The 24,856-nt window shown below is 39.9% G+C and overlaps 1 protein-coding gene across 1 annotated transcript in view; it reads left to right on the forward strand.

Annotated features, from left to right (window-relative positions):
- The window catches only part of LOC112555261 (tyrosine-protein kinase SRK2-like), a 36,240-nt gene extending 11,701 nt beyond the window's left edge, over positions 1–24,539 (forward strand). The window contains 8 exon segments of the mRNA XM_025223580.1: positions 976–1,001; positions 1,004–1,016; positions 1,019–1,131; positions 4,815–4,989; positions 11,061–11,320; positions 11,865–12,018; positions 17,166–17,297; positions 18,079–24,539. Coding sequence (XP_025079365.1) covers positions 976–1,001; positions 1,004–1,016; positions 1,019–1,131; positions 4,815–4,989; positions 11,061–11,320; positions 11,865–12,018; positions 17,166–17,297; positions 18,079–18,251 — 1,046 coding nt within the window. The 3' untranslated portion in view covers positions 18,252–24,539.
- Positions 24,540–24,856: the final 317 nt, after the last annotated feature.

Raw genomic sequence — 24,856 nt, forward strand, 5'->3', positions numbered from 1 at the left:
GGAAGCAATGACTGCTCCTACGTAAGTGGCCGCGACCTCCTCCTTAATGTTTTTATTGCTACTCTTTCGTGACATTCACTAATCAACAAAGATCAAATAGATATGAAACTCACTGAACTGCGCCGATGTCAGGTCTTCATGTCAAAAGGAACTGTAGCCACCAAAACGAATTCGCAACACATTCCACATGCATGAAGGCAGTTCTGTCCAAAACATACACAGTTACAAGTCGAACATGAGGAAGACATCTGATAAGACAAAACTGCCACAGAGCTGTGTCCCTAAAGCCATTTAGTGGGGGACATCTCTTAAAATAAAGATAAGATGCTTCAGGTTTGTCAGTTCTTCCTCTGTGTGCATGCATTGTGTGGTATGAGAGGCAGATCAGGAAAGCCTCCTTGGTATGGCTGAGGCTTTTGCTGTGCTCACGCATGTTTGATGTGAGTGGCAAATCAAGAGAAGCCCTCTCAGTATAGCTGAAATCTTCCATTATTCTGTGTGCATTCATCAAGACAAACTTTTGGATTCTGTTGCTGCAAAGCACTCTTCTTTATCGTTTTTTTGTCAAATATCAGATTGACAACACTGCTACATAGTACTCTTCTTTCTTTACCTTTTCTCAAGACTTACAACACTGCTATAAAGATTAAGTTTTAGAAAGAGTACAGGGGAACCCATGGATTTAAGAAACAACCTTTCTCTTGAAAAACAACTTCTCCTCGAAGGCCAAGGTCACTAACCACCAGACTCCCACTCGCCAACAACAATAATGTGGCCACCACCAGGCAACAACTATCGTCTTTATATAATAGTGGAAAAAGAAAAGGGTCCTCTTCAGGTCTTTTAAACCATCAAAAGAATGTTTATCATGTCCTATTTTCATTGTTCATCTTAATTTAAAATGTGTGCATGTGAATCAGTATAAACATGTACATTGTTGTTGAAATGTTTACATTATTGCATTAATTATTTCAGGCACATATACTCTGTCAGTACGGGACTATGTGATGACTTGCGAGGTACTTAGCCAAACACTACAAGATTGTCACACGCCGTACGCCAGACCATTCATGTGAACTTTACTACATCACCAAGTCACGTACATTTACCTCACTGGCTGACCTGTTAGACATTACCAAGGTGAGTGAATGCAGAGTTTATGCCTGCTTAGAGTAGAGAAACTGATTTGTGTGACAAAAAGTCTGACAGAGGAATACAGTTGTATTGCATTGTAAAAGCTCTGAGATACAATCTTTGTAGCACATGATTATTATCAAGCTTTAGTCTATGGTTCCAAATTACCTCAAACAAAATACAATATACAGAGTTAGCCAAAATTATAACACTAATACAGACTGTAGTATCATTTATTCCCCACAAAATTTATGCCTGGGCTTTAAATAGTACTGCTGCTTGATGGTTTCTGTGTTGAACACAGTGACAAGTAGGTTACAAGGTTGAGATCATCCTTCACATCATCTTGCACATATGAAATATATTATACGAATAAATAACTTCCATCATATAAGTGTTAACATAATTTTGACTAACCCTGTATTTTCTAGCATGGGAAAAATTTTAGGGAGACTTCTGCTGCAAACTTGCTAACACTACCAGATTCACAGCTACTTACCTGAAGGGCTTTTTAAACTAAATGCATATTGCAGAATGAAAGTCATTTTTCTTAGGGGAAATACATTGAAATTCACTCAGTATTCAGCCAAATCCAACATTAGTGGCCAAAACAATATTTTAACAATTCAAGAATTTTGTAAAACCGAAAATAAGGATGTGGATTTACTATAAAACTAAGCAGACTGACGTGAAGAAAGGTATAGAGGTGTACTGCTAAAACTCATGCCCAGGGATCTACTATGGAGACATTTTATTATGGCTGCACAATATATTATCAGTCCATTGACATTGGACCTTGAACTTCTGATATGGTGGCTGGTTAAAAAAAAGCCTTCATAGATCTTCTGTAGAAATGGTGGCTTTATTTGTCCAGGCACAAATTCACTTATTGACTGGATTTTCTTTAATATTTTTTCTCACCACCCCCATGAAATAAATACAACTGCGATGAGGGTTAGTTAGCTTTTGTACACTCCATTCTCAGTTTGCATTGAAATAGTCTACATGACAACAATAAGTTTGTTTGCAGTAGTCATTGGTACTTATGACTATTTCTTCCTTCTGGTTTCTCCTCTCGGACAAGGTGCAATGGGGTTACCAGTCAAGAAGGAATGATTTAATGGGCCCTGATCTGGTTTTTATTAATGGGTAACCGGTCAAGAAATGATGTTAGTAGGCCCTAATCTGGTTTTCACTGATGGGGCTACCAGTAAAGTTTTAGCAGTTACAATGCTACCTTTTGCAAGCCTCTCAACCCCTAAGTGACACCATGTCTTAGGTATTTTTTCAAAACAAATGAGCTCTAATGACTAGTCAAAAATTGTAAAATGCATTTAGAAGTCAGAATTTAAGAGAAATAAAATTGTTCCACCAGTTCTACTAATTTTATCCACCTTGCACTTGTCAAATGAAACACTGTAGAAAGCAACATGTTTATACTTTTCTTAGAGCTGCAGACTCAATGGGCATTGTAGTCTTGGCTTAGGGATAAAAGTTCAGTCTGGTTCAACCTGATGTAAACTTTTACAACAATGTTGTAGTCTTCAAACTTTGTTTTCTGCAATATGTTTATTTTCAGTTACCCTGTTGCTTACATTATGTTCCCGCTTGGTGTGTTTTAATTCATTTAAAGAATAACAAAGAAGTATCTTAGTTTAAATTAAATTGTTTCATGCTTAACTCTATGGTAAGTACAGTAAAGCCCCCTCGTTAAGACCTTCATGTTGCAACCCCAAATATGTCATCTCCATCATAACCATCTCCTCAACACAACTTACCACCTACGGTTTGTGCTCTTGTACATTCACCCAACACAGCTTAACATTTTCCCAGCACATTTTCCCAGCACCACTTACCACCAGCAGTTTGTTCTTTTGTACATCATCCCATCACAGCTTACTGTCTGCAGTTATTGCTCTTATACATTGTCCCAACACAGCTCCCCACCTGCAATTTGTGCTCGTGTACTTGTACATCATCCCAACAGACAAGTTGAATCTATCTAGGGCCAAAAGGAGAATGGATCACCCATGACACAAGTAGCTGTTAACTCAAATAATAACAATAATAATAAATGAAGAATGAATCAATCATGACAGAAGTAGCTATTAAAATATTGTTCTTATTAATATTTGAATAGAAAAAATAAAAGTTTGCTGGTGTGCCTTATCCTACCCTTTGGACAAGTTTAAGGTGCTTAAATGACAGGTGGTGTGACATCAAAATAAGGTGGCGACTAAACAAAATGATATAAGTGCTTAGCAGACTGTACTCCACGCGAAAGGGCAGCATCCACAATCTGTAGCCCAAATATCAAACTTGTCGCACAAGCTGGAATGCACGCCCTAGCAAATGCTGTTTCAAATAGCACATACAACAGATGACACCATTTGAACTGTAATGACAAATAAGCCCTAGCATATGCAATAGTTCACTGATCAAGAAAGGTCAGTTAGACATGAATCCCATACAACTGCAGTGATGGTGATGTCTACATGTTGAAAAAGAACTGACGCCACCAACAGGGAAGAGGAACCGCATTCGCTCACAGTGGCAGACATAACAGAACCATGCCCAATCACAAGGATGACATTGGATAAGACAAAACTACCACAGAGCTGTGCACCCTTCAACTAGTTTGGGACATCACTCTATTGCAAATTTTCTTAATATTAACTACTACATTCACGTAATGCCCGAACAAGTTAAGCCACCAAAAAAATATTTAGAGAACAAATCTCACAATGCCACATAAGCAGTTATTTTTTTCTTCAGCTGATTTTTGTTTTTGAAAAGTCTTTCTCAAGTCTGACGTGGGCCGAGATAGTTAAAGTGGGTCGATTTGACTCAGGTGGGGTGTCTGTATGGCTGTGGGAGTTAATTTTTGATTAGAATGTTAGCCCTCTGTGCTCACTCTTGTCTCTTTGTTTACCAACACGTCAGTTGATTGTATATATTAAACAGTTTTTTGCAGTCACATTTCAAAAAGATTGTGTGGCAACTGTCTGTTTTCAGTCATGATTTATTGATAAGAATTGTTTTAAGTGTTTTAATATATATAGTGCACTTAAAGAGTGTATCTTTGTCTACCATGGTACCCGTGTACTAATCAATAACTATTACCTTTAGATTTTACCTTTATAAATCTTCAAGCAAGTGTAACAACATCACAATAAGTAAGCATAATTGAATGATAAAGGCAAAGAATAGCACTAAATATGATATCAGGAGCTTATTTTTAATAAATGAACTTAAATTTATTGGTGTCCAAAGCCATAATTTATAGAATAAAATCAGACTGGTTGATTTCTCTACCCCTTCCAGTTACGAGTTGATTTCGGTGGATCACAGGAAGTTTCAATAGCAAGGTTTTATTATACATAGGTACTTCTTTTTGTTACATATTGTTCTTGAAGGTAGGTGATTTGGACCTGGGTGTTTGAGTTCGGAATAAAAGTCACAATGGGACAGTATAGTCATATAATATAAGCAGTAAACTTAAATCATAATGTCAAGACAAATAAACATTTGTGGTGAGAAAAATCAACTCTAAGAAGATTATCAATATTTCATTAATAGGTATTGCACTTTTTTCACTTAAATTTCAAAAGAAAAACCTTCGAGTAGTAAGGCTGTTTCATATAATGTCTTGTGTTGTAACTACTTTACTCCTACCCAACTTTTTTGCAGATTCTGCTGATGGATTATGCTGCAAATTGTCTCAAACCTGTGCAAAGCCAAGATCCTTGTTATGGGCAATGGAAAGAGGTCGGCAGGATGAATATAACACTACCAGAGACACTTTACATCTCGTCAAGCGCCTTGGTAGTGGCCAGTTTGCTGAGGTTTGGCATGGTAAGTACTTGTAAATAATGTAATACCTTTCACCCGTATTTTGTTTTGTATGGAAGTATATCTGTTCTTCCAACTTTGCATTTAGCCATTTAAAAAACATAAGTCCACATGTTCTTTTGCTCAACAAAAGACAAAGATCTGAAAGTGTATTTCCTATTTCTTTTGTGTAAACTCTAGGGCTGTGAGAGCCAGCACAAGCCCTAGGGCTGACATCATCTTCGGTGCATTGTAATTCTAATCGTAAATTATTTTCCCAGTATATAATAATATGCTTACAACTACAGTACTAAGGGTCGGCCCCCATTCTCTTGGTTCAAAGAGTGGCCACACATCAGTAACATACCTAGCTCTTCACTGTCAATTCTGACTTGCACCTAAATCCCTGAATCTCAATGCATAAACGTTCTAAATCCACAGTGTCCAACAGCCTTCCAACTCCAAACTTGTCCAGCAATAATATGATACCACTAACTACGCTTCCCAGCCAGTGACCAAGGCCGAGCTCTCTCCTGCCCCATTCCACACACCCACCCTCTGCTAAGCCCAGTGGATTTTTACTTTTTCTTTCTCTTTTGTTAGCTTTTCTTCAAATTCCGGTAACCACAAAAACATACTTCCAGAGTTAGGGTTATATGCCACTTCTTTTTTTATACAATTTCAGTGCCTACTTGCCTGCCTTCCTACTTATTTATTATTATAGTGAACTTGTTTAGCGCCATATTCCGGTACTATATTATACTATGACGCTTTACGAAAAAAAAACAACCCCAAAATAGACATAGACGAACGCAACATAACATACAAAATCGTAAACTAGAGAATGGCAGATGATATGAAAGATATTTAGCAACAAGATGGTCCAGCGTGCGCAAATCATTTGAAAAACTGATCCAGGCTGCAAATGATCTTGTCCCGACCACTCCTAGTCATATAATGGATCTAATAGGTCTAGGTCTTCTTTTTCTTTTTTTTTTTCTTTTGGCCACTCACCGCTTTTCCTGCAGAATGTGGAATGCCAAAGCTGAAAAGTAATGACGCTGGTAACGCCCAGAAGAATGGCTGAAGAACAAAACCTGACGTGATTCCTACAGTCGGTCACAGAAACACAGCAGAAAGTAAAGTTCGGTCAGTGATGAACACAGGCACAAACTGCATATCCACTGCAGTTACAACCAAGTATAAAAAGAAAGAGTTAGGTGCAGCCTCGTTTTCATTTCTCGCTTCTACTTGCATGGGTTTCCATAATTGTATGTTTCCCTTCCGTAGATGGGTTTGTATTCTTGCATGTTTGTGCATTTCCCTTCTGTCAGAATTCCATTATTATACATGGGAATAAAAATGATAAAGATTTTTTTTTCATGATTTTTAGCAAAGGTCTTATTAAAAATGTACACCCATTTATTCAATCCAAAAAATTACTATTTTTTCTATTGTATTTAATAATTTGGTTTCAAAAATAGCCATTCCAGTATAATCTGCAGATTTTTAAAATATCATTGAAATGGGAAATCTCTGACATTTTTTGTTCTTTCGGTTACAGTTAGTGGGTATGTTTTCATTCAAAACTACTACTGATTTGTCACAAGAAATGGTTTGGTCATCCCTCTCCCATCTTCTCTTTCCATAAACAGCTCATCCCTTCCTTTCTCGATTTTTTTTTTCCATAAAGAGGTCAATGATTCCTTTCTCTGCTTCTGTCTGCAGTTGGGGTGTCACTCTTGATACAAGTTTGACTTTTCATAATCATATTTCTCATCATATTTGTTGTCATATGTCTCATGTCTGCATGATTGCTGACCTTGAACTTCGTAGGATTAGTTTCACTGATCATTATCTCACCAATGCAGCAAACAATGTTCACAGTCATGAATTCTCATTTGCGCTGATGAGAATTGACTATTTCCTTTTGTCTGGAATTCTTAAGTATCTTCTTGATAGACTTCACAGGATCCAGAATAAGGCTGCTTGTCTTATCTGTAGATCAACTAGGTCTGAATGTCTTCTATCTATTCCTCTTCGTGCATCAGGTTGCACATAAGGCCTCAACCAGAGTCCGCCACCGATGTCGATCGGCTGAAACCCGCTCTAGGTGACCCCATGTCCAGCCCTTTCCCTTCATCTCCCTTTCCACTGTTCTTCTCCAAGTTTCCTTTGGGCGCCTCGTTTTCTTCGGCCGTCTGGAGTCCATCGTAGGCGACTCTGGAAAGGTCTGCTGTCTGCTGGCGGAGCACATGTCCAATCCATCGCCAACGCCTTCGTTGAACCTGCGTGGTGATGGACTCGGTTTCAGTTCTTCGGTGGAGTTCTTCGTTGGTGATGGTGTTTGCCAAAAGATGTTAAGTATGCGCCTGAGGCATCTGTTTTGGAAGACGTCAAGCTTGTTACTGATGGTTTTGGTCATCTTCCAAGATTCTGATCCGTAAAGGAGGGTGCTGATCACATTTGACTTGAAGATTCTCAGCTTGATCTTCTGGCTGATGTTTTTTGCCTTCCATGTGCTCCTGAGTGAGGCGAAGGCCTGGCTGGCTTTCGCCAGTCGGGCTCGAATCTCCACCTCCGCATCCCCGGTGTTTGACATTTTGGACCCAAGATAGGTGAAACTGTCAACTTCCTCAATCTCTTCTCCATTTAGTTTGATGCTGTCTTGGACTCTGGCGTTCACTCTCATACTTTTCGTTTTCTTTGTGCTGACCTTCAAGCCAAGGTTTCCAGCTGTTTCTGAGAAGGCCTTTTTTTTTCCTGCATGTCTTGGTGGCGGTGTGACAGCAGGGCAATGTCATCAGCAAAGTCTAAGTCTTCCAGCGTTGTTGTTGCTGTCATAGTCATGGTCCATCTGATCCCTCTCCTCTCACTGTCGTGGAAGTCTTCATGATCCAGTCCATGGCCAGGATGAAGAGGAACGGCGACAGAATGCAGCCCTGCTTCACCCGGTACTGACGTTGAAGGGGTCTGTGAGCTCTGTGTCACAGACAACCTGGGATTTGAAATCGCTGTACAGCATTGCAATGACCTGAACAAGTTTTGCAGGGATTCCATAATGCCTCAGGATCTTCCATAAGGATTCGCGGTGGATGCTGTCAAAAGCCTTCTCCAGGTCGATGAAATTGATGTACAGCGGTGTGTTCCATTCGTTGCTCTGCTCCAGAATCTGTCGCAGAATGAAGATGTGTTCAGAGCAGGATCGCCCAGGGCGAAATCCTGCTTGCTGTGGTCGGAGGTCTTTCTCAAGAGTTGCCGTCAGTCTTGACAAAACAATCTTGCTGAAGACCTTGCTGGTGAGGGAAAGAAGTGTTATGCCCCTCCAATTATTGCAGTCTCCAAGATCTCCTTTCTTGGGTAGCTTGAAGATGAGCCCTGTCTTCCACGCAACAGGGACCTGCCCTGATTCCCAAATTTGCCTTAAGATTTCAGTCAGCTTGGGAGCTGTCACATTTATATCTGCTTTCAACATCTCTGCTGTTATTCCATCTGCCCCTGTTGCTTTGCCGCTCTTCATTGTCTTGACTGCTGCTGTCACTTCTTCCAGGCTTGGTGGGTCTGTGCAGATGTCAAGGTCTATAGCTGCTGGCTGGATGTCTGCAAGCTGAGGGGGATCTGGTCTGGTCGACTCAAAATGTTCCCTCCAGCGCTGTAGTTTTCCTGCCTCTCCCTCGATGACATTACCGTTCACGTCTTTCACTGGCACATCACTGTTCTTAAACCCATTGTTTAGCTGTTTGTTTATCTTGTACAGTGTCTTTAGGTCATTTTTACTTGCTGCATTTTCTGCTTCATCTGCCAGTTTCTCTATATGGTCTCTTTTGTCGGTTCTTGCCATCCTCTTTACCTCTTTGTTTAGTTTTGTATATCTTTGTCTGAGTTGTTCCTTCAGGCGTTCAGATCTCGTGCTGTTGATTCTTTGTTTGACTGACTTTCTCTCTTCTATCTTCTTCCATGTCTCTTCTCTGATCCACTGTTCTTTCTTTTTCCGTTGGAAGCCCAGTATTTTCTCTCCTGATTCCTGTAAGACTCGATTGAAGTCGTCTAAGGTCATCTCTTGTTGGTCTCCCAGTGCCTGGAACCTGTTCTTTACTTCCATAGCAAAGGCCCTTTCAGTGGCTGGATTTTTTAGTTTGCTGGAGTCCACTCTCCGCTGACGTGCCTGTTTTCCTTGTGATCGACGCAGCTTCAGAGAAACTGTGGCTATCACAAGAGTGTGGTCACTGGCAACGTCTGCTCCTCTGTAGGCTCTAACATCTTGAAGTGAGCTCCTCCATTTTCGGTTGATGATGACATGGTCTATCTGGTTCTTTGTGATCCCATCTGGTGATGTCCATGTTGCCTTGTGGATGTCTTTGTGTGGGAAGAGTGTGCCTCCAATCAGTAGGTTGTTTTCTTCACAAAAGTCTGCCAGTCTCTCTCCGTTGTCATTGATGGTTCCGATTCCATGTTTGCCCATGACATGCTCCCTGCAGGTGTTGTCACTTCCCACCTTGGCATTGAGATCGCCGATGATGAGCAACATGTCGTGGGCTGGAACGCTTTCTGAGGCTGCCTGAAGCTGATCGTAAAAAGCATCCTTGTCTTCTGCCTCAGAGTCATTTGTTGGTGCATAGCAGGCTAGCACTGTCAGCTTGGTGTACTTTGAATGGAATCTTGCTCTCAAAAGCCTGGGTCCATAAGGCTTCCATTCCAGCAGTGCCTTTTCCGTTTTCTTGTTGAGGAGTAGAGCTACTCCTTCAGAGTGCTGAGCGTCTGATCTTCCTGAGAACAAGATGGTATGTCCTGACGCTAGTCTCCTCTTTCCCGTGCCGGTCCATCTGACCTCACTGACTCCCAGGATGTCCAAGTTGTAGTTGTCAAACTCCTTGACTAATTGGAGCATCCTGCCAGTCTGGTACAAGTCTGGACGTTCCAGCACCCCACCCTCAACTTTTGCCTCGGCTTCAGTAAATCCGCTGTCGGGGCGCCAGCTCCCTTTCGGGTTTGGCTGTCGTCCGTCATTAGTCCAGTCTCCTGGTGTGCTTCATTACCTTCGCCATCTGTGACGAGTTCTCTGGTTTTAGTTTCTGTAACATGATTTTTTTTTACATGGTGGGGTTGTTAGCCCTACCACAACCTATTTTACCTCTAGGTGAGGTGTCCACCTTAGTCGCCTCTTACGACATGCCTGGCTGGATGGCAGGGACCCTATTCTTACAATGCTTGCTAGGCAAGCATACCCCGGGGTCCCACAGGGGTCTGAATGTCTTACACCTATCATTTGCTCTGTTTGCTGGCTAGCAAGTCTCTGATTGTATAACATGCAAACTTTCCACTCATATTCTGCTGTTTCTGCTACTGGTCCTTGATTCCTCTCTGAACTCACTCCCATCTCTTGACTGGCAAGTCTCTTATTGTACAGCCTATAACCTTGCCACTCTGAATTATCCCGCTGGTCCTTCTACCAATGCTCAATACCTCTCTAATTTTATTCCCATCTATACCCCCTCACAACTATTCTGCTAAATTTCTGACACCAGCTCTTGTATGTAGGAAGCCATGTTTGGACTTAATGATTCTGATGCAGGGTCCTCTGATAAATCATTGTATCATACGATAGCCAGCTATCAGGGGCCCTTGCATCTGATTTTTCGCACACTATCATGATAACCGTGCAATCTGGCTTTCTGCATACAAGGCTACTTCCAGTCTCACTGACAAAGTCAGTGGACAGAGGTCTTTTTCTTTCCTGTTGTCCTATCAACAAATTACCCATCTGACTTGGTTACACTGATTCTTTGACCACCTTTAAATCCAAATTTAAGAGTTTTTTTTTTAAAGTCATTGAGTACACTCATCCGTGTCTTGACCGTGAACAGGTGTAAAGTATGTGTATGTATTTATTCTGTGGGTGTGTCTGTTGTACAAGTACATGTGTGGTATGAATGTTAGCTCTTTTTTGTTAAAAAAAAAAAAAAGATTTGGCCTGTTTGTAGTTTCCTTGTTTGTGAATGGCCCTGAGCAAATTATTGTGGAAAATCACTTTATAAAATGCTTGTAATTATAAATAAAACTGCACGACACTGATTAGTTACTTTTCCTCTGTGCAGCAAAGTGGAATGGATCTAAAGAGGTTGCTGCCAAGATGCAAAAAATGGACTGTGTTAGCACGGCCTCTTTTCTGGATGAAGCTCAGATCCTGAAGACCCTTCAGCACCCCAACATTATCAGCTTACTGGGAGTATGCTGTGAACGAGAACCTGTGTACCTCTTGACAGAGTACATGGTCAACGGACGTTTATCTCTGTACTTACGTGAAGGTGCAGGCCAGAGCCTCACGGTGACCCAACTCATATATATTGGTGCCCAGGTAACCTTTTGAATGAGCTGCAGCCTTAATGGAAACACTTGAGACTTCATACCAAACCAAATTATTGCTAACCCTGACGGTGACTCAACTCATATACGTTATAAGAGCTAGAGCTAGAACCTGAACCCAAAACACTTTAGACTTCATACCCAACTAAATTGTTGCTGTTCTCAAATGGAATTTGTCTTGAGAAGACTTCCTGATCTTGATGATATTCATGCACTAAGGAGAGAAAGGAAGTTTTATTTTTATGTTTTGGATTTAAAAAGTGGACAGGCGTTTTGTGTTTTGTTTTAACTGGGATATAGGAAGGTTCAGCAGCAAAACTGTGCTGTCACCATTACTGTAAACATTGTGTATTTTAGGTGAAGCTTGTGGTCTTCCCTGAAATATTACACCAGATTAAGAGCCTGATTATCTTTCTGTCACACTATATTAAGGACATTTTCTTCAGGATCTTTACAGGATTTTTGAAGAATTTTCTGTTTTTATTGCAGCACATTTAGAGCGGTAGTGTTTTTATTTTTTCCTTGATTTCCTCCAGATTGCTGATGCCATGGCCTACATGGAAAAGGAAAATTTCATCCATCGCAATTTAGGTGCTCGAAATATTTTGGTTGGGGAACAAAACAGGGTGAAAGTTGCAGGATTTGGCATGACACGTACAAAGGATGATCCTGATTTCAATTTTCGAAGAGGTTAGTAAATTCAGTTGCAAGTGAATGTTGATTGTAAAAGGAGAAGGTATGTATTTGTGTATCATAATCAAGGAACATAAAAGGATTTAAAAAGAGCATGTGAGGCAAAAAAATAGGTTTTAATGTTTTAGCTCCTACATTCTGGTCAGGGAACGTATGTGTGTGTGTGAGAGAGAAAGAGATTGCATTTAAAGATATATAGGTAGGTGTGTATTATATGAGAATTTTACTATATAGACTTTATATTGGATGTAATTTTGAATGCCAAATGTTAAATACAATAAAATCTCCCTATTAAGACTCACTAAAGTCCGCTCAGATCTGATCATACCTGACGTAGCTCATAGTTGAGAGATCAGCCTGTTTGCTTTCATTCCAGAAGTTGTCACTTCAAACATTTATGCATTCAATTCATTTTGTTTCTTTTAATGTTAAAATAAGGCTGTTAAGATATAATGCTTTTCTTCATTAGTTTCTCTTTTGCTTGATTATGTCTCTCTTTTTTTTTGCCATTGCTTCACCTGACTGAAGATTAAGGGGAACTAACTCTCCAGGTTGAAAGTGATCTTAGAGCACAAACTGTTGGTCATAAGTCAGGTCGGAGAGGTAGTTCTAGCAGAGATGACATTTTAGGGTTCTAGTTATAGCGTACAAGGGGTCTTAATAATAGGTGTCGATAAGGCTCAGGATGAACTGATAGAACACTTGTGCAGCAAAAAGCACAGAGGAGCTTTTTTTTTTTTCCCAAAAGCCACACTCAAAGCTAGATTTGTGCAGTTGAGGAGAATGTACTTCAATTTTTTTTCCCAAAAGCCACACTCAAAGCTAGATTTGTGCAGTTGAGGAGAATGCTTCAATTTGGTGCTGTTAAATGATGTCAAAGATGACCCAATGAAAAGCTTTCACCAATCTCTGAAATATTTGATATTTGGTGACCGTTGATGATTAGTTAGTCATCTTTAGGGGCAGATCAAACAATATATTGTCCGTTTTGAATGTATTGTATCAAACAATACATTCCAAGCAAGGCAAGGCAATATGATATAAATATCTGGGTCTGCTGTGACAGCACGTCTTCTGTTTTAAATTGCTAAGTAAACGGGAAGAAGACCTGATCAACCTAGAGAACAGAATCAGGGTTAAAGGGTTGTGTTTGACATGATCTCTGGGTTGGAAAATAGTTGAAGGAACACCTTCTTCGCTAGCTTTTGGGGGGTGTGAGAAACTTTTTGCTAAGAAGCTTACCTTGATGTAGACCCCTTTTTCTTATACTTTTCCTTTTTCTTCCTAACCTGCCTCTTTCACCTATATTCTTCTCGATGTATAGGGCCTTTAGTCCGGCGTTGTTGTTGGCGGGGCCGGCGGATGATTGTTGTTGGCGGGATCTGCTAAGGCATTTGCGAGAAAGTATACTCGGCAGTGATTGGTTAGGGTTAAAGTTCGTTACTGCCCCGGCCATATAGAAGGATCGTGGAAAGTTACCCTTCTCATGGGTTTATAAGGGCAGAGCTGAGACGAAAGGGAGGAGGAGACGTTGGCGGATCAGAGAGAGCACAGACATCTGACAGTAGGGGACAGCCGGAATTTTAGGGCGATGTGACGCAGCCATGGCCATTGTACTAGCCTGTGTAATAAAGGGTCGCACACCTGCTGACGGTTCCTGCTTTTGTTTGAGTGCTGGAAGTGTGTTGTCGTCACTACACCACAACCCCCACCACTCGGTTACATTATCAAACATCTCCCTTCTTGTTTCCCATCATGCCTTTCTTTTCATGTAATTTTTTTTTTTTTGTTTTTTGTGTGGCCTCCTTTAGGCCCCCTACGTTTCTTGTGCAGGGCGACCCCTGTCTGGGAAGGATGGGATCCTAGAGGTTGAAGTCCCTGATGGGTTGCAACCCATCAAACCAACACACCTCTGACCTGGACTTCTCCTAGACGGGAGGTTGGTGTGGCCCACACCAATCAACCAGCTGGTTGTGTATTGCCCTAGCTTTGCTAGAATGCTGCAGCTGGGGTCAATCTAGTCTTCGTACTCGTAAGGCCAGAGTATATTCCCTGTGTATCCCAGGTGCAACCCTGCTGGCAATGCCCTGAGTGGTACCGCTCATCCGCATCCCCTTGTTGGACTCCATGGTGGGTGGGAAGCGTAAGGAATGAAACGAATCCTTTATATCATGGCACCAAAAAAAAAACCCCAGAACAAACCAACCAACCAACGAACAAGAGAGAATGAATCTACTGATAGGGAGGATGAGGCGAGAGAGTGCATGAGAAAGAATGTTGAGGGGGCCTGGCCCTGTTTTCTTGTGGTAGAGAGCGCAGAGCTGGTTAAGCCACTCTCATCCCTCTCCCCTTTCGAAATAGCAAAAGGGTTTAAAAATATCTCTGCAAACTTTTTTGCTGTTAAACATCTGCGCTGTGGACAATTTCCTCTCCAGTGCACAAATCAGAAAGCATCCCTGCGCCGATAGGATGGAAAACAGTTTGTCAACCAACCCATAAAGGTAACTCATCAATCCCTCAACTCTTCAGGAGAAGTCATTTGTTGCCCGGACCTTGCCAATATCAGAACTTGACATCAAATCAGAATTTGCACACCTGGGGGTCATAGCGGTGCAGAGAATCATCCTGAAGAAGTACGGGAAATCTATCTCAACAAATACACTTTTCTTAACTTTGTGTTTGCCCAAAATACCTGACTTCATTGAGGTTGGGTATATGCAGGCCAAAGTCTCTCTGTACAAACCTGCACTTCTCCTACCTTCCAACTCTTTTTCCTTCAAAGGGTTTCGAGTTTTACGTCATTATTCTCAGACTGATGTCCCTTCAGGTGGGACTGTTCTTCTCATTCACTCCCACCTTTTATTTAGCCAGATAACACTTTCCACCCCTCTTCAAGCTGTTACTGCCCAGGTCTCCCCGGACAAGGCTATCACTCTTTGCTGTGTTTATCCTCCTGCTCGGATATCCCGACAGGATGTTGAGGTTCTTTTGATCCAACTTCCTTCTCCTCTCCTTCTATTGGGGGACTTAAACAGACACCACCCATTGTGTAGCGGGGCCTCGACTGACACCAAGGATGAGTTGTTGGGATTTTATTTTTTTTTTATATTTTTTATGGAAAGTGATCTCTGCCTTTTGAACATCGTTCAGAGTTTGTCGTTATGTTCCTAACACTTTTGTCGTCTGTGCAGTAGCACAGTTCAGCAGTTCGATTTTTCAGTGGTCAGCCAAGCACCGTTATCAGATTTTAACTGGGCTGTACATGCAACTTGTGCGGCAGCGAATCACTTCCAATACTTTTACAATTTTTAACTAGTCTGGAGCAGGATAATGCGGGGTGGGACCCGACTAAGGCAGATTGGCCTGCCTTTCAGACCCTCTGCTCCACCCACCTTCTCCATAGTTCTAGTTCTAATTTTGAAGTAAAAGACCTTGGCAATGATTCCACGCTACATTTTGTTAAGCTCTTTACCTCAATTTTCAATGAAATCGCTGTGGAGATGATTCCTTCTCGAAGGCATCATAACAGCTGTCCATGTGTCCCCTGGTTTAAGGGGGAGTGTAGGGTGGCCAGTGCACTCGGAAGAAGGCCCAGCGCCTTGCCTTTTGCCACCTCACTCCTGAAAATATGATAAGTTTTAAAGGCAGTAGATCTCAGGCTTGTTATATTTTTCAACAGGCTAGGAAATTTGCATGGCAGAGGTTTGTGTACTCACTGTCCTCCCGCACCACTTCCCAGGCTTGAAATTATAAAAAGAAATTAAAACCAATTTCAATTGCAAACTATATTTTTTTGTTGTTTCTGCCCTTTTGTCCCTCTCTTACTAGTTTTCATTTTGGTTGTCCAAAACGAAACAAACCACACCAGAGCCAAACTAAAAGCTCTGCCCTCTTGCTTCCAGCCTCGGATTTTATTGCGCATTTACAGATTACTTCCCAGAATGTATGATGAGTAGCTTCTCTGGAAGTGCAGATATAGTGGTAAGAAAATAGTGTAGAGAAAGGACATCCAATTTCGTTAGGACGGTTAGATAGATACAGACTGTCATTTCCCAGATTCAGGGTGTAAGAAAGTATACACAACAACTTGAAAATAAAATAATAATGATAATACTACAGTCTGAACCCACCACCAGTTGGTGCAACTTACCTTGTAGTGGTGTGGTGGCTTGCGTGCCTTGTCGATCCACAGAGCTATGTCGGCAGGAACCTTGTGCTCCTGGCAGGTGTAACCAAGCCGAACAGGTCTGTCAGGGGAGAGGCCAGACTAAAATGTTGCACCCTGGCCCTCCAGGTTGGGGGTTTTGCTTTGGGGTAATAACCCACTCATGTAAAAAAAAAAAAATGTTACAGAAACTGCAACAGTAATGTTGTGGCCATATGCTCCTTGAGGAGTAACAAGAACTAAACTAAACAACCTAAACTCTAATGGCATGCACGTCACACTCAAAATAGGTGGAATGTACACATACACCATAAATGTAAGCACCGACTATAAGCCAAATATTGATATCCCTTCTTCTTGTTCCTATTCGCCCCCAGTGGAGCATAGGGCCGCATATTGATATCCCTACTTATGAGGAAAGAGAGATAAGAGATATAAAGAAAGATAAAAAGCAAAAAAAAAGTAGTTTGAAAATTCAGTTGTCATTAAGTTTGTGTCATTTGCACTGTTCATCCTTCTCTCCTTTACATATTCTATTTTTTTTGGTTTGTGGAGAATACATTCAGTCCTAACCATGACAGTATGCTCAGATAGAAGTCGTTTTACCTCAGCACTCAGACCCTACAGCAAGTACTGGTCGTGCGAGGAAGACATTTTATTGCCAGGCTAGTTTGCAGTGCCTGAGATCTGTACACTGCCTATTGTCCAGGTAGTAATTGGAGACAGCTGAACACTAGTAGTCAGCACCATGTGTACTCCTACCTTCCCTCAGACATGTGATACCATTCTTTTCTGTCGGCCAGAAGTTCCGCCTGTAAGAACTGTTCCAAGACAGTTGCGGTAGCACATATTCCGCTTTGCTTGCAATTCCTCATGCATTTCACAGATGTGCTAAGCATAACCAATATTAAAATGTGTTAAGAAAAGGATATGTGACCTATAGAAATAGTATTTTAGTGCTTTAATCTTTCTTCTTCAGGGCTGAAAATGGCAATAAAATGGATGGCCCCTGAAGTATTGTCTTATAACAAGTACAGTACTAAGGCCGATGTTTGGTCCTTTGGAGTTGTTCTCATAGAAATCTTCACCTACGGCAAAGAGCCTTATGAAGGTATGTTTTTTGTTGCAGAAGATCAATCTGAAATATAAGCTTGTTTTCTGTTTTCTTTCAGTCACAGTTGTTGCTTATATCACTTTTCCACTCCACTCCCTCATCCTAATCTTTGTGTTTCCATGTTTTCGTCAGTGTGTGTGTGTGGACAAACTACTCCTGATTGTCAGTCTCTCTGTGTTTGTGGTTGATCTACCCAAACTAATCCTGATTGTCAGTGTGTGCATGTGTCGATGATCTATACAAACTGTGTGAATGTGAATGTGTAAACTGTGTGAATGTGGTCATAACAAACTAGACCTGTTTTGTCTGTGTGTGTGCTTGTGTGTGGATGATGTACAAAAAAACTAGTCTTGATTGCCAGCCTGTGTGGATGATCACAAACTGTGTGTGTGGAGGAACTACGCAAACTACTCCTGATTATTGTTGCTCATGTACGCTGCTGAAATTCTCGCACAAAGATACAGAAATGTGTATTCAAAGTCAAATTTGTTGTGGCTCTGTGTAAGGTATACTGAATAGTCATTTAGAAGTTTGTTAGAATGCTGGTTTCACTTCTCAGTAGTCAACCTATTTATTACTGTCCTTTAATTTGTCAAGTATGGCTGGCAAGAATGTTGTCAGAAATAATCACAGGTGTTAGTTGATTTTTTTCCTTTATATCTAACTGTGCTCATCAAAGATTAAAGGAATAACAGAATGTGAGCTTATTAACACATGATTAGAGAAATGCTGTTTAAAAAATAAAGTCTTTGGGGATTATTACGCTTCTCTTTGACAGGAATGCCAAGCAAAGAAGCCTTCGAAAGTGTACAGAATGGGTATCGAATGCCTCGACCGGAGATGTGTCCAGCAGAAGTGTATGATGTCATTTTGTCCTGCTGGCAAACCAATTCACATTCACGCCCTTCTTTTGACTTTTTGAATACATTTCTTCATGATTATGAGACTTGAGCCAGATGCAGGCTTTTATGCAAGATACATGGTCCTCTAGGCTGGAGACTAATAATGTGCACTTAGCATGTTACATGTTACATGTTACATGTTTACAACTGTAGCCAGTCTGTCAAGGTACATGGCCCTGGATGTTAATGATGTGCTGTTAGCAAGTTACAAATTTACAACAGTAGCCAGTCTAGCATATTCTCTTTTCTTGACACGTCTCCAAAAGGAGCATTTGCTTTTTTGCTGCAACTCCACCGTATCCAGAGGCAAAGACTGTCAAGCAGCATACCAGAAGTGGCAGTTGTTATTCTTGTTTATTATGTGCAGTTTGTGTCCGACATATCACCAACAGAAGGTTGTATTCAGGTATCTTACAGGAATTTTTCCACTCACGACTAGAGTGTGCTTGTGAGGTGGAGTTCATGCTTCCTACATATACCATCTTAGTTTTGTTCTCAAAGACTTCATGCGTCCTACATACTATCTTAGTTTTATTGGAAACAACTTTGTGTGCCCTACATATACCATCGTAGTTTTGTTGGCAAAAACAACTGTAGAGTAGGTTAGAGTAGAAGCCACTTTTCTCAACTGTCATGCTGCTTTTCATTTCTTTTGTAGAGTAGACAATATTTCAGTTTTCTTGGAGACCTCAAAAGCGTTCCAGAAGATTAAATTTACAAAAAAAAAGAGAGGGAAAGATGCAGAAATAAACTGGATAGCTGCTATAAGGCTTTCACTTAATGCCATGCTTACTTTGGATTTATAGATTTGTTTAATGAAAAATATAGAATTACAAGATTAACCATTTGCATTTTTTGTTGTACTCCTTTGAGTCATAACAGCCATGTTCTTGTAGGAAGTCTGTGTGTATGTGGTGCGGATGGGTGAGGTGGCTGAAGCTGTAGATGATTGTGGATGCTCTTAAGAAGTGTCACTTAGTTACTTCCCTTCCTGCCACACACAATGCATATTGGTGTCCACTCAAAAGTTTTCAGATTTCTTCACAGTTTTGTTGTAAGAACAAACATTGTAAAATGATGGGATTGCGCCTTTAATTAAGCTGTTTTCATCTCACAGTGCTACAAGAAGTCAAGAGAAGAGTGCTGCCTACCTGGCATTTACATGTAAATAAACTTTGTATGGTAAAAAATCTCTCAGGCTTATCATACGGACAATAACAAAACAGGTTTTTTCAAACAATGTTTTGGGTGGTAAAATCATGTGTTTAGATGATAGTTCTAACAGGTCTATTAAGAGAGCATTGAAAATAGCTGCTATGAAGAATTTTTTCCTGAGAGAGTTGTGATGGATATTACTGTTGTTTAACTCTAAAATTAGTATCAGCACCAGGAGAGCCTAACACCAGGTAAAGGTGACAGAGAAATGTACCTTGTGCCTAGCCAGGTATTCTTTGAGGTGCTGATTGCTTGCTTAGGTCGTCTTAATGGTGATGATGCCATGATGTGGTGGACCTGACTGCTCAGCATGTTAATGCTTAGTCTACTTAAGATAGGGAGTGAGCAACACATAGCTTTTACATCTACATGGTCTTGGTCATGTAGGGGCTAATACTTTCCCTGTGTTTTGCTATTTCCCTGTAATCCCTTAATGCTCAGTGTGCTTAAGTTAGGAGTGACAGATTCTACATCTGAATGGTCTTGATCATGTAGGGGTTAACACTTTCCATGTGTTCTGCCACTTCATGCGAGTCCTTAGTGTGCTCCATAGTAGTCACCTGTGAGCCCTTAATGTTTTCCACAGTACTGTTGCAGGGAATGAGTTAAACGATATTCTCAAGGAAACTTATGTATCCCTTTTTCTTCAGTGAGTGAGAAAGGGCATTCCCTGGGAGGGAAAAGATTGAAAGCAAATTTGGAATCCCAGTGTCCTTTTAAACAAACATTAGCTGTAAGGGCTCAGTCCCAGTGTTCTATTGACAAATGTCAGGTGTGAGTGCTCATTCCCAATGTACTCTTGATGTGGCTGACTGCATAAACACCCACACGCATCTTAAGTGTGGTTGATTGAATATTCTATTGGTAGAAAACACCTGATTGATTGATATTCTTGAGTACCATCTATAGCAGAAAAATTGCATACAGTACGCATTAAAAGTTCGGAGGACCCCTTCAATTTTCGTCAATGGGGTCCAATTTGAGTGAAGAACAGGGACCCCTTAAAAATCTGAAGAAGGGGTCCCTGGGACCCCAAAGAATTTAGCCTTAGCAGAAGCCCTGTGAACCTATATTTTATGCTAATGTATATGAATCAGAATATAGAGCCAAGTCTATCCACTGCCAGTATATATACTATATATACAGTATTGGGTAAAACTGAGTTAACTATATTAGTCCGGCCCTCTAAAACCATCTCAATTTCTTATGCGGCCCCTTGGGAAAATTAATTGCCCACCCCTGATCTATAGCATAGGGAAGTCCACAATCTCCTACAGAGTTGGAAGCATCTTGGATGTTTGGAAGAAACTCCTTTTGGAACAAAATGTAATTTATTTTTTTTTTACCTACATCCAAAACGCAGCTCTTGGTTTTCCTAAGATTTTTTGTTCTTTTTTTTAATGATAGCGAAATTATGCCCTGTTTCTCAGGGACCGAGTTGAAGTGTATCATTGGAAGAATGTAGCTTCCCGAACTGAGTTACTTATTGCTTTAGATTGTAGACTGCCATAATGTGAAGATTGGAGTAAATGACAGAAAGATGTGTGCTGTAAGTATAACTTTGTCTTTGAAATTCCATGGGTAACAAGTTGCAGTATTTGAATGTTAACTATGTCCAATCTCTATTAGCATCTAGCATTCATATAATGCAATGATATAACAATGGGAAGGAAGTTCTGCAGGTTTGCATGGTTAAAGTAGTAATTTAAAAAGCCCAATATTTCTTAGATTTTTGCTTAGAGAAAAAAGTTCATTTCCACCCTTGTTTGAATCTTGCTTATGTATATCTGTGTCATAGTATGTGAATGTTTGAATCACATTTGACAATAACAATAATGTCAGTGAAGCTGTTTCTCTATCACAAACATTAAGAAGGGGAAGGGTGTAGCTTCCTTCTCAGTAGAGTCTCTGATGGTCTTCCCATCTGACAGCTGTAGGTGTAAAGTTCAGTTTCTATTTTCAAAGCCATATCAAACTATTTGAAGGCCAAACAAGTAAATCTTTGTTTTTCTATAATTGTTATAGAGCTAGGATTGTCTCTCCATGTGCTTTGGTCTGAATAGATGTAGCATCTGACAAGGGTCTTCAAAGTAGGTTTTGTCAAGGCATAACATCCATCCCGCCAGCAGGATAAGCAGAGGGAGGTCTGTCCAGCCGTCATGCTGCAGGTTCACATGACAAAATTGTACAACCTTCTGCCATATTCTGTCGACCTGGAGTTTTTCCTGGGCCGGTCTGAAAAGGTGAATGTACTCCATAAGAATATTTACAGCAGGTCTCACAATACACCATTTATGTAGTTATGGAAAGGTGGAGAGGTGATGTTTAAGAAGCTGGGGGTAGCAGAAAAACACTTCTCAAATGATGCATTGTTCTTGCTTAGTGGCCAATGTCATGACAAAATAATTTACAAATTGTGGGGAGTTACCTGCAGTGCATCACCTCTCATCTATCTTCTTGTCTTTTTTCTAAACTTTTGACAAAAGATCACTTCAAATCAGCATGTTTGTGTCAATAGTAACAAATTTTAACGATTAAAATACTTACCTTTGATTGAAAAAAAGTGTATTTATACGCTTGTAATAGGTTTCACAGGAAGAAACCACAAATGGAGCTTATTGGAATTGTTCATTTGGATGTTCTTGCTGTATGGGTATCAACTATAACTCTCATGCTTTAGATATTAAAATTACCGCTAAACCATCTCAGAGGCTAAAATTAAAGCTTTTGGGGCTATACAATTAGCACTGTAAAGATTTAAACTAACAAATGCTTTAGAGGCATCATTTACTGCTTGACTGCTTTAGGAATTACTATGAAACTGCATTAGGGTTAATTAAACTTCTTTAGGATTTGAAATTGGTACTAAACTGCTTTTCGGATTAAACTTATCTCTCACTTGCTTTGCAGATAAAGATTGTTCCTCTTTTTTTTTTAACTGATATCCCTCACCTGTTTTACAGATTAAAATTATTACTCACCTGTTTTACAGATTAAAAGAGCACTAAACTACTTTAGAGGTTTCTAAACAACTTGAGACATTTGTAAACCATTTTCTAAAATTTGGAAATCATTCCTTTTCTTTCTTACTTGCAGCCATTGTAGCAAAATGCATTCTGACCAAGGTTTTTTTTTTGTGTGTGTGCTCCACAGACAACATGCCATACTCATACATGCCTTCAGTATGTGCACATACATCAAATTTATTTTCATAACTGGGTCAACGCAAGTTGGCAGTCATACACTTTGTGTATCTGACATGCTCTTGACCAACCTACGCTATTCTATTTATGTACTATGATATAGGAAGCAAAGTATTAAAGTAACGAGAAATGACTCAATTTTTATGCCTTTTAACTTCATTTAGAATGCGCACACATTCCACACAATGCAGATTGCTGACTGTGTGATTTTAAAATTACACATTGGTGGTTTGATCATGTGTATGCATTTGTCAACATACACATAAGCATGTGAGCATTGAACTGCATTTAATAATGCTGGTGAGGGGGTAATCACTGCTGTATTGGTGCATGTGTGTGCACATGTACAGAAATGTGTTAGCGGATTGCACAAATGAACTCTGTGCTAAGAATTGTTCACAGGGCTTGTGATCAGCACTGTGTATTGGTAAGAATTTTCTTCAAGCATTTTGCCTTGTAACATTTCAGTTCTGTAGTATGATAAGATGGAGGGATGGGAGCTGAAGAGTAAATTTGTCACATTTTGTTTGTGTTGTGTCATTTGTCTCATCATCTTGTTTTCTTGTTCCATTCTAAGACTTTCTAGAATAAAGCTAAATCTGTTAGACACCATAGCTGTTGTATAGTTTTCCTGGTAGCCTTGCTTTCGTATGTGTTCATAATACTTCAGAATGACACTTAAGATTTCAGAAAGTGGTGTCATGATGTCTCTTAGAGGGTAGGCTTCTTCCATAGGACTGTGCACAATTTCTTGATGATGAGCTGTATAAAGCTAGAAAACTGGTATCAGAGGGTATCTTTGAATGTGAATATTTTTTGTCTGCAGGTTTTGCATGCATTAACATACACAATCATTTGTTTCTTTTTCTAAGATTTTGTATTATTTAAATGTTTGTAGATATTTTGTTCACATCGAGGTCTAAGTGGCTTTGAAATAATTGAGCAGGGTGGTGTCATTTGATTCAAACTGAGCTTTAAGTGGCTTTCAAGTAATTGAGTAGGTCGGTATCATTTTAAAGGCATCCTAAGTCATCTTTCTTGGTTGACTTGAGGTACTTTCATGTGTGAGTTCAGGTACCTGATGTGTGACATGGAGGTATTCCTTGCACAAACAAATGTTTGCACTACCTTGGTTTCATTATGCTTTGTGTTTAATACTGTTTGACATTTGACAAAATGGTCTGATATGTAACCTCTAACACTGCCATAGATGTGTCTTGCACCATCATCAAATTTTTTTGCAGCAATAATCAAGTTTAGTGGGCATCTTTTATGAGTACTTACAATGCTGGTTGGTTTGTAAGCACTTTGAATGCTATAGAGTGGCCCAAAAGTCATGCTGTCATTTAAAAAAATTCAAATCAATTGTCATAAAAGGGATTTTTTACTTATAGAAATAGTGTCAGATGTTAACACTTTAAACCTTCAAAATTGATAGAAATATATAACATGGTCCAAGAAACCAAAATTGTAGAATTTTACTTTGAAAATGGATGGTCCACCATGCACATTTAAAAGCATAAATACACTATCATTATCAATTAAGGAATTGGCAGTTATTTATCCAATTCATTGTGATATTTTCTTTTATTATTACACTAAACAATTTTATATTGTCATTTACAGAAATGTTCTTTCAAAAAATATAAAACAAAATTATTTAATGTTTAAATGGTAGCACAATTTTTAGGCCACCCTGCAGTTGTTTAATTGTACAGAATTAAGCCAGCAATGATTCAAGCACATCTGTTTTGTTGTGTAAATTCCATCGGCCTTTGTTAAAGTGGTGTGGGTCACCTAATGCTACTAGTTTCTCTCTATTGTTTAGTACAGAAATGATTGTGACAATGACCAGTTTGATAGATTATGCACCTTTGTTTGTGTTTATTGTGTGTGTGGAATAGCAGCTTCAAAAAGGACTTTGTTTTATTTCTATTCATGAATGAATGTGTGATTACTATATGCATTACTCCTGACCAGAAGGCAGTCCCGCTTTTAGTTGTGATGTGCAGTCTTTAAAAATACCTTTTTCGGCGTCTTTCGTGAAGCACGTGTCCCGCTTTTGCCCCGAAATTCACTTAATGTGCAGTACTCCTACAAAGAAAGTAAAAGCTTATTCTTCAGCAGATAAGAGGCTTTACAGTTGAAACATTTGTGGTTGTGATGATAGCAGTCAGAATTCATTGTTTTTATTAGTTATGAAACAATTTTTGATTAGGTTGTGTATAGTTATGAT

The sequence above is a fragment of the Pomacea canaliculata genome, linkage group LG14 (assembly GCF_003073045.1).
Source record: "Pomacea canaliculata isolate SZHN2017 linkage group LG14, ASM307304v1, whole genome shotgun sequence".
NCBI lineage: Eukaryota > Metazoa > Mollusca > Gastropoda > Architaenioglossa > Ampullariidae > Pomacea > Pomacea canaliculata.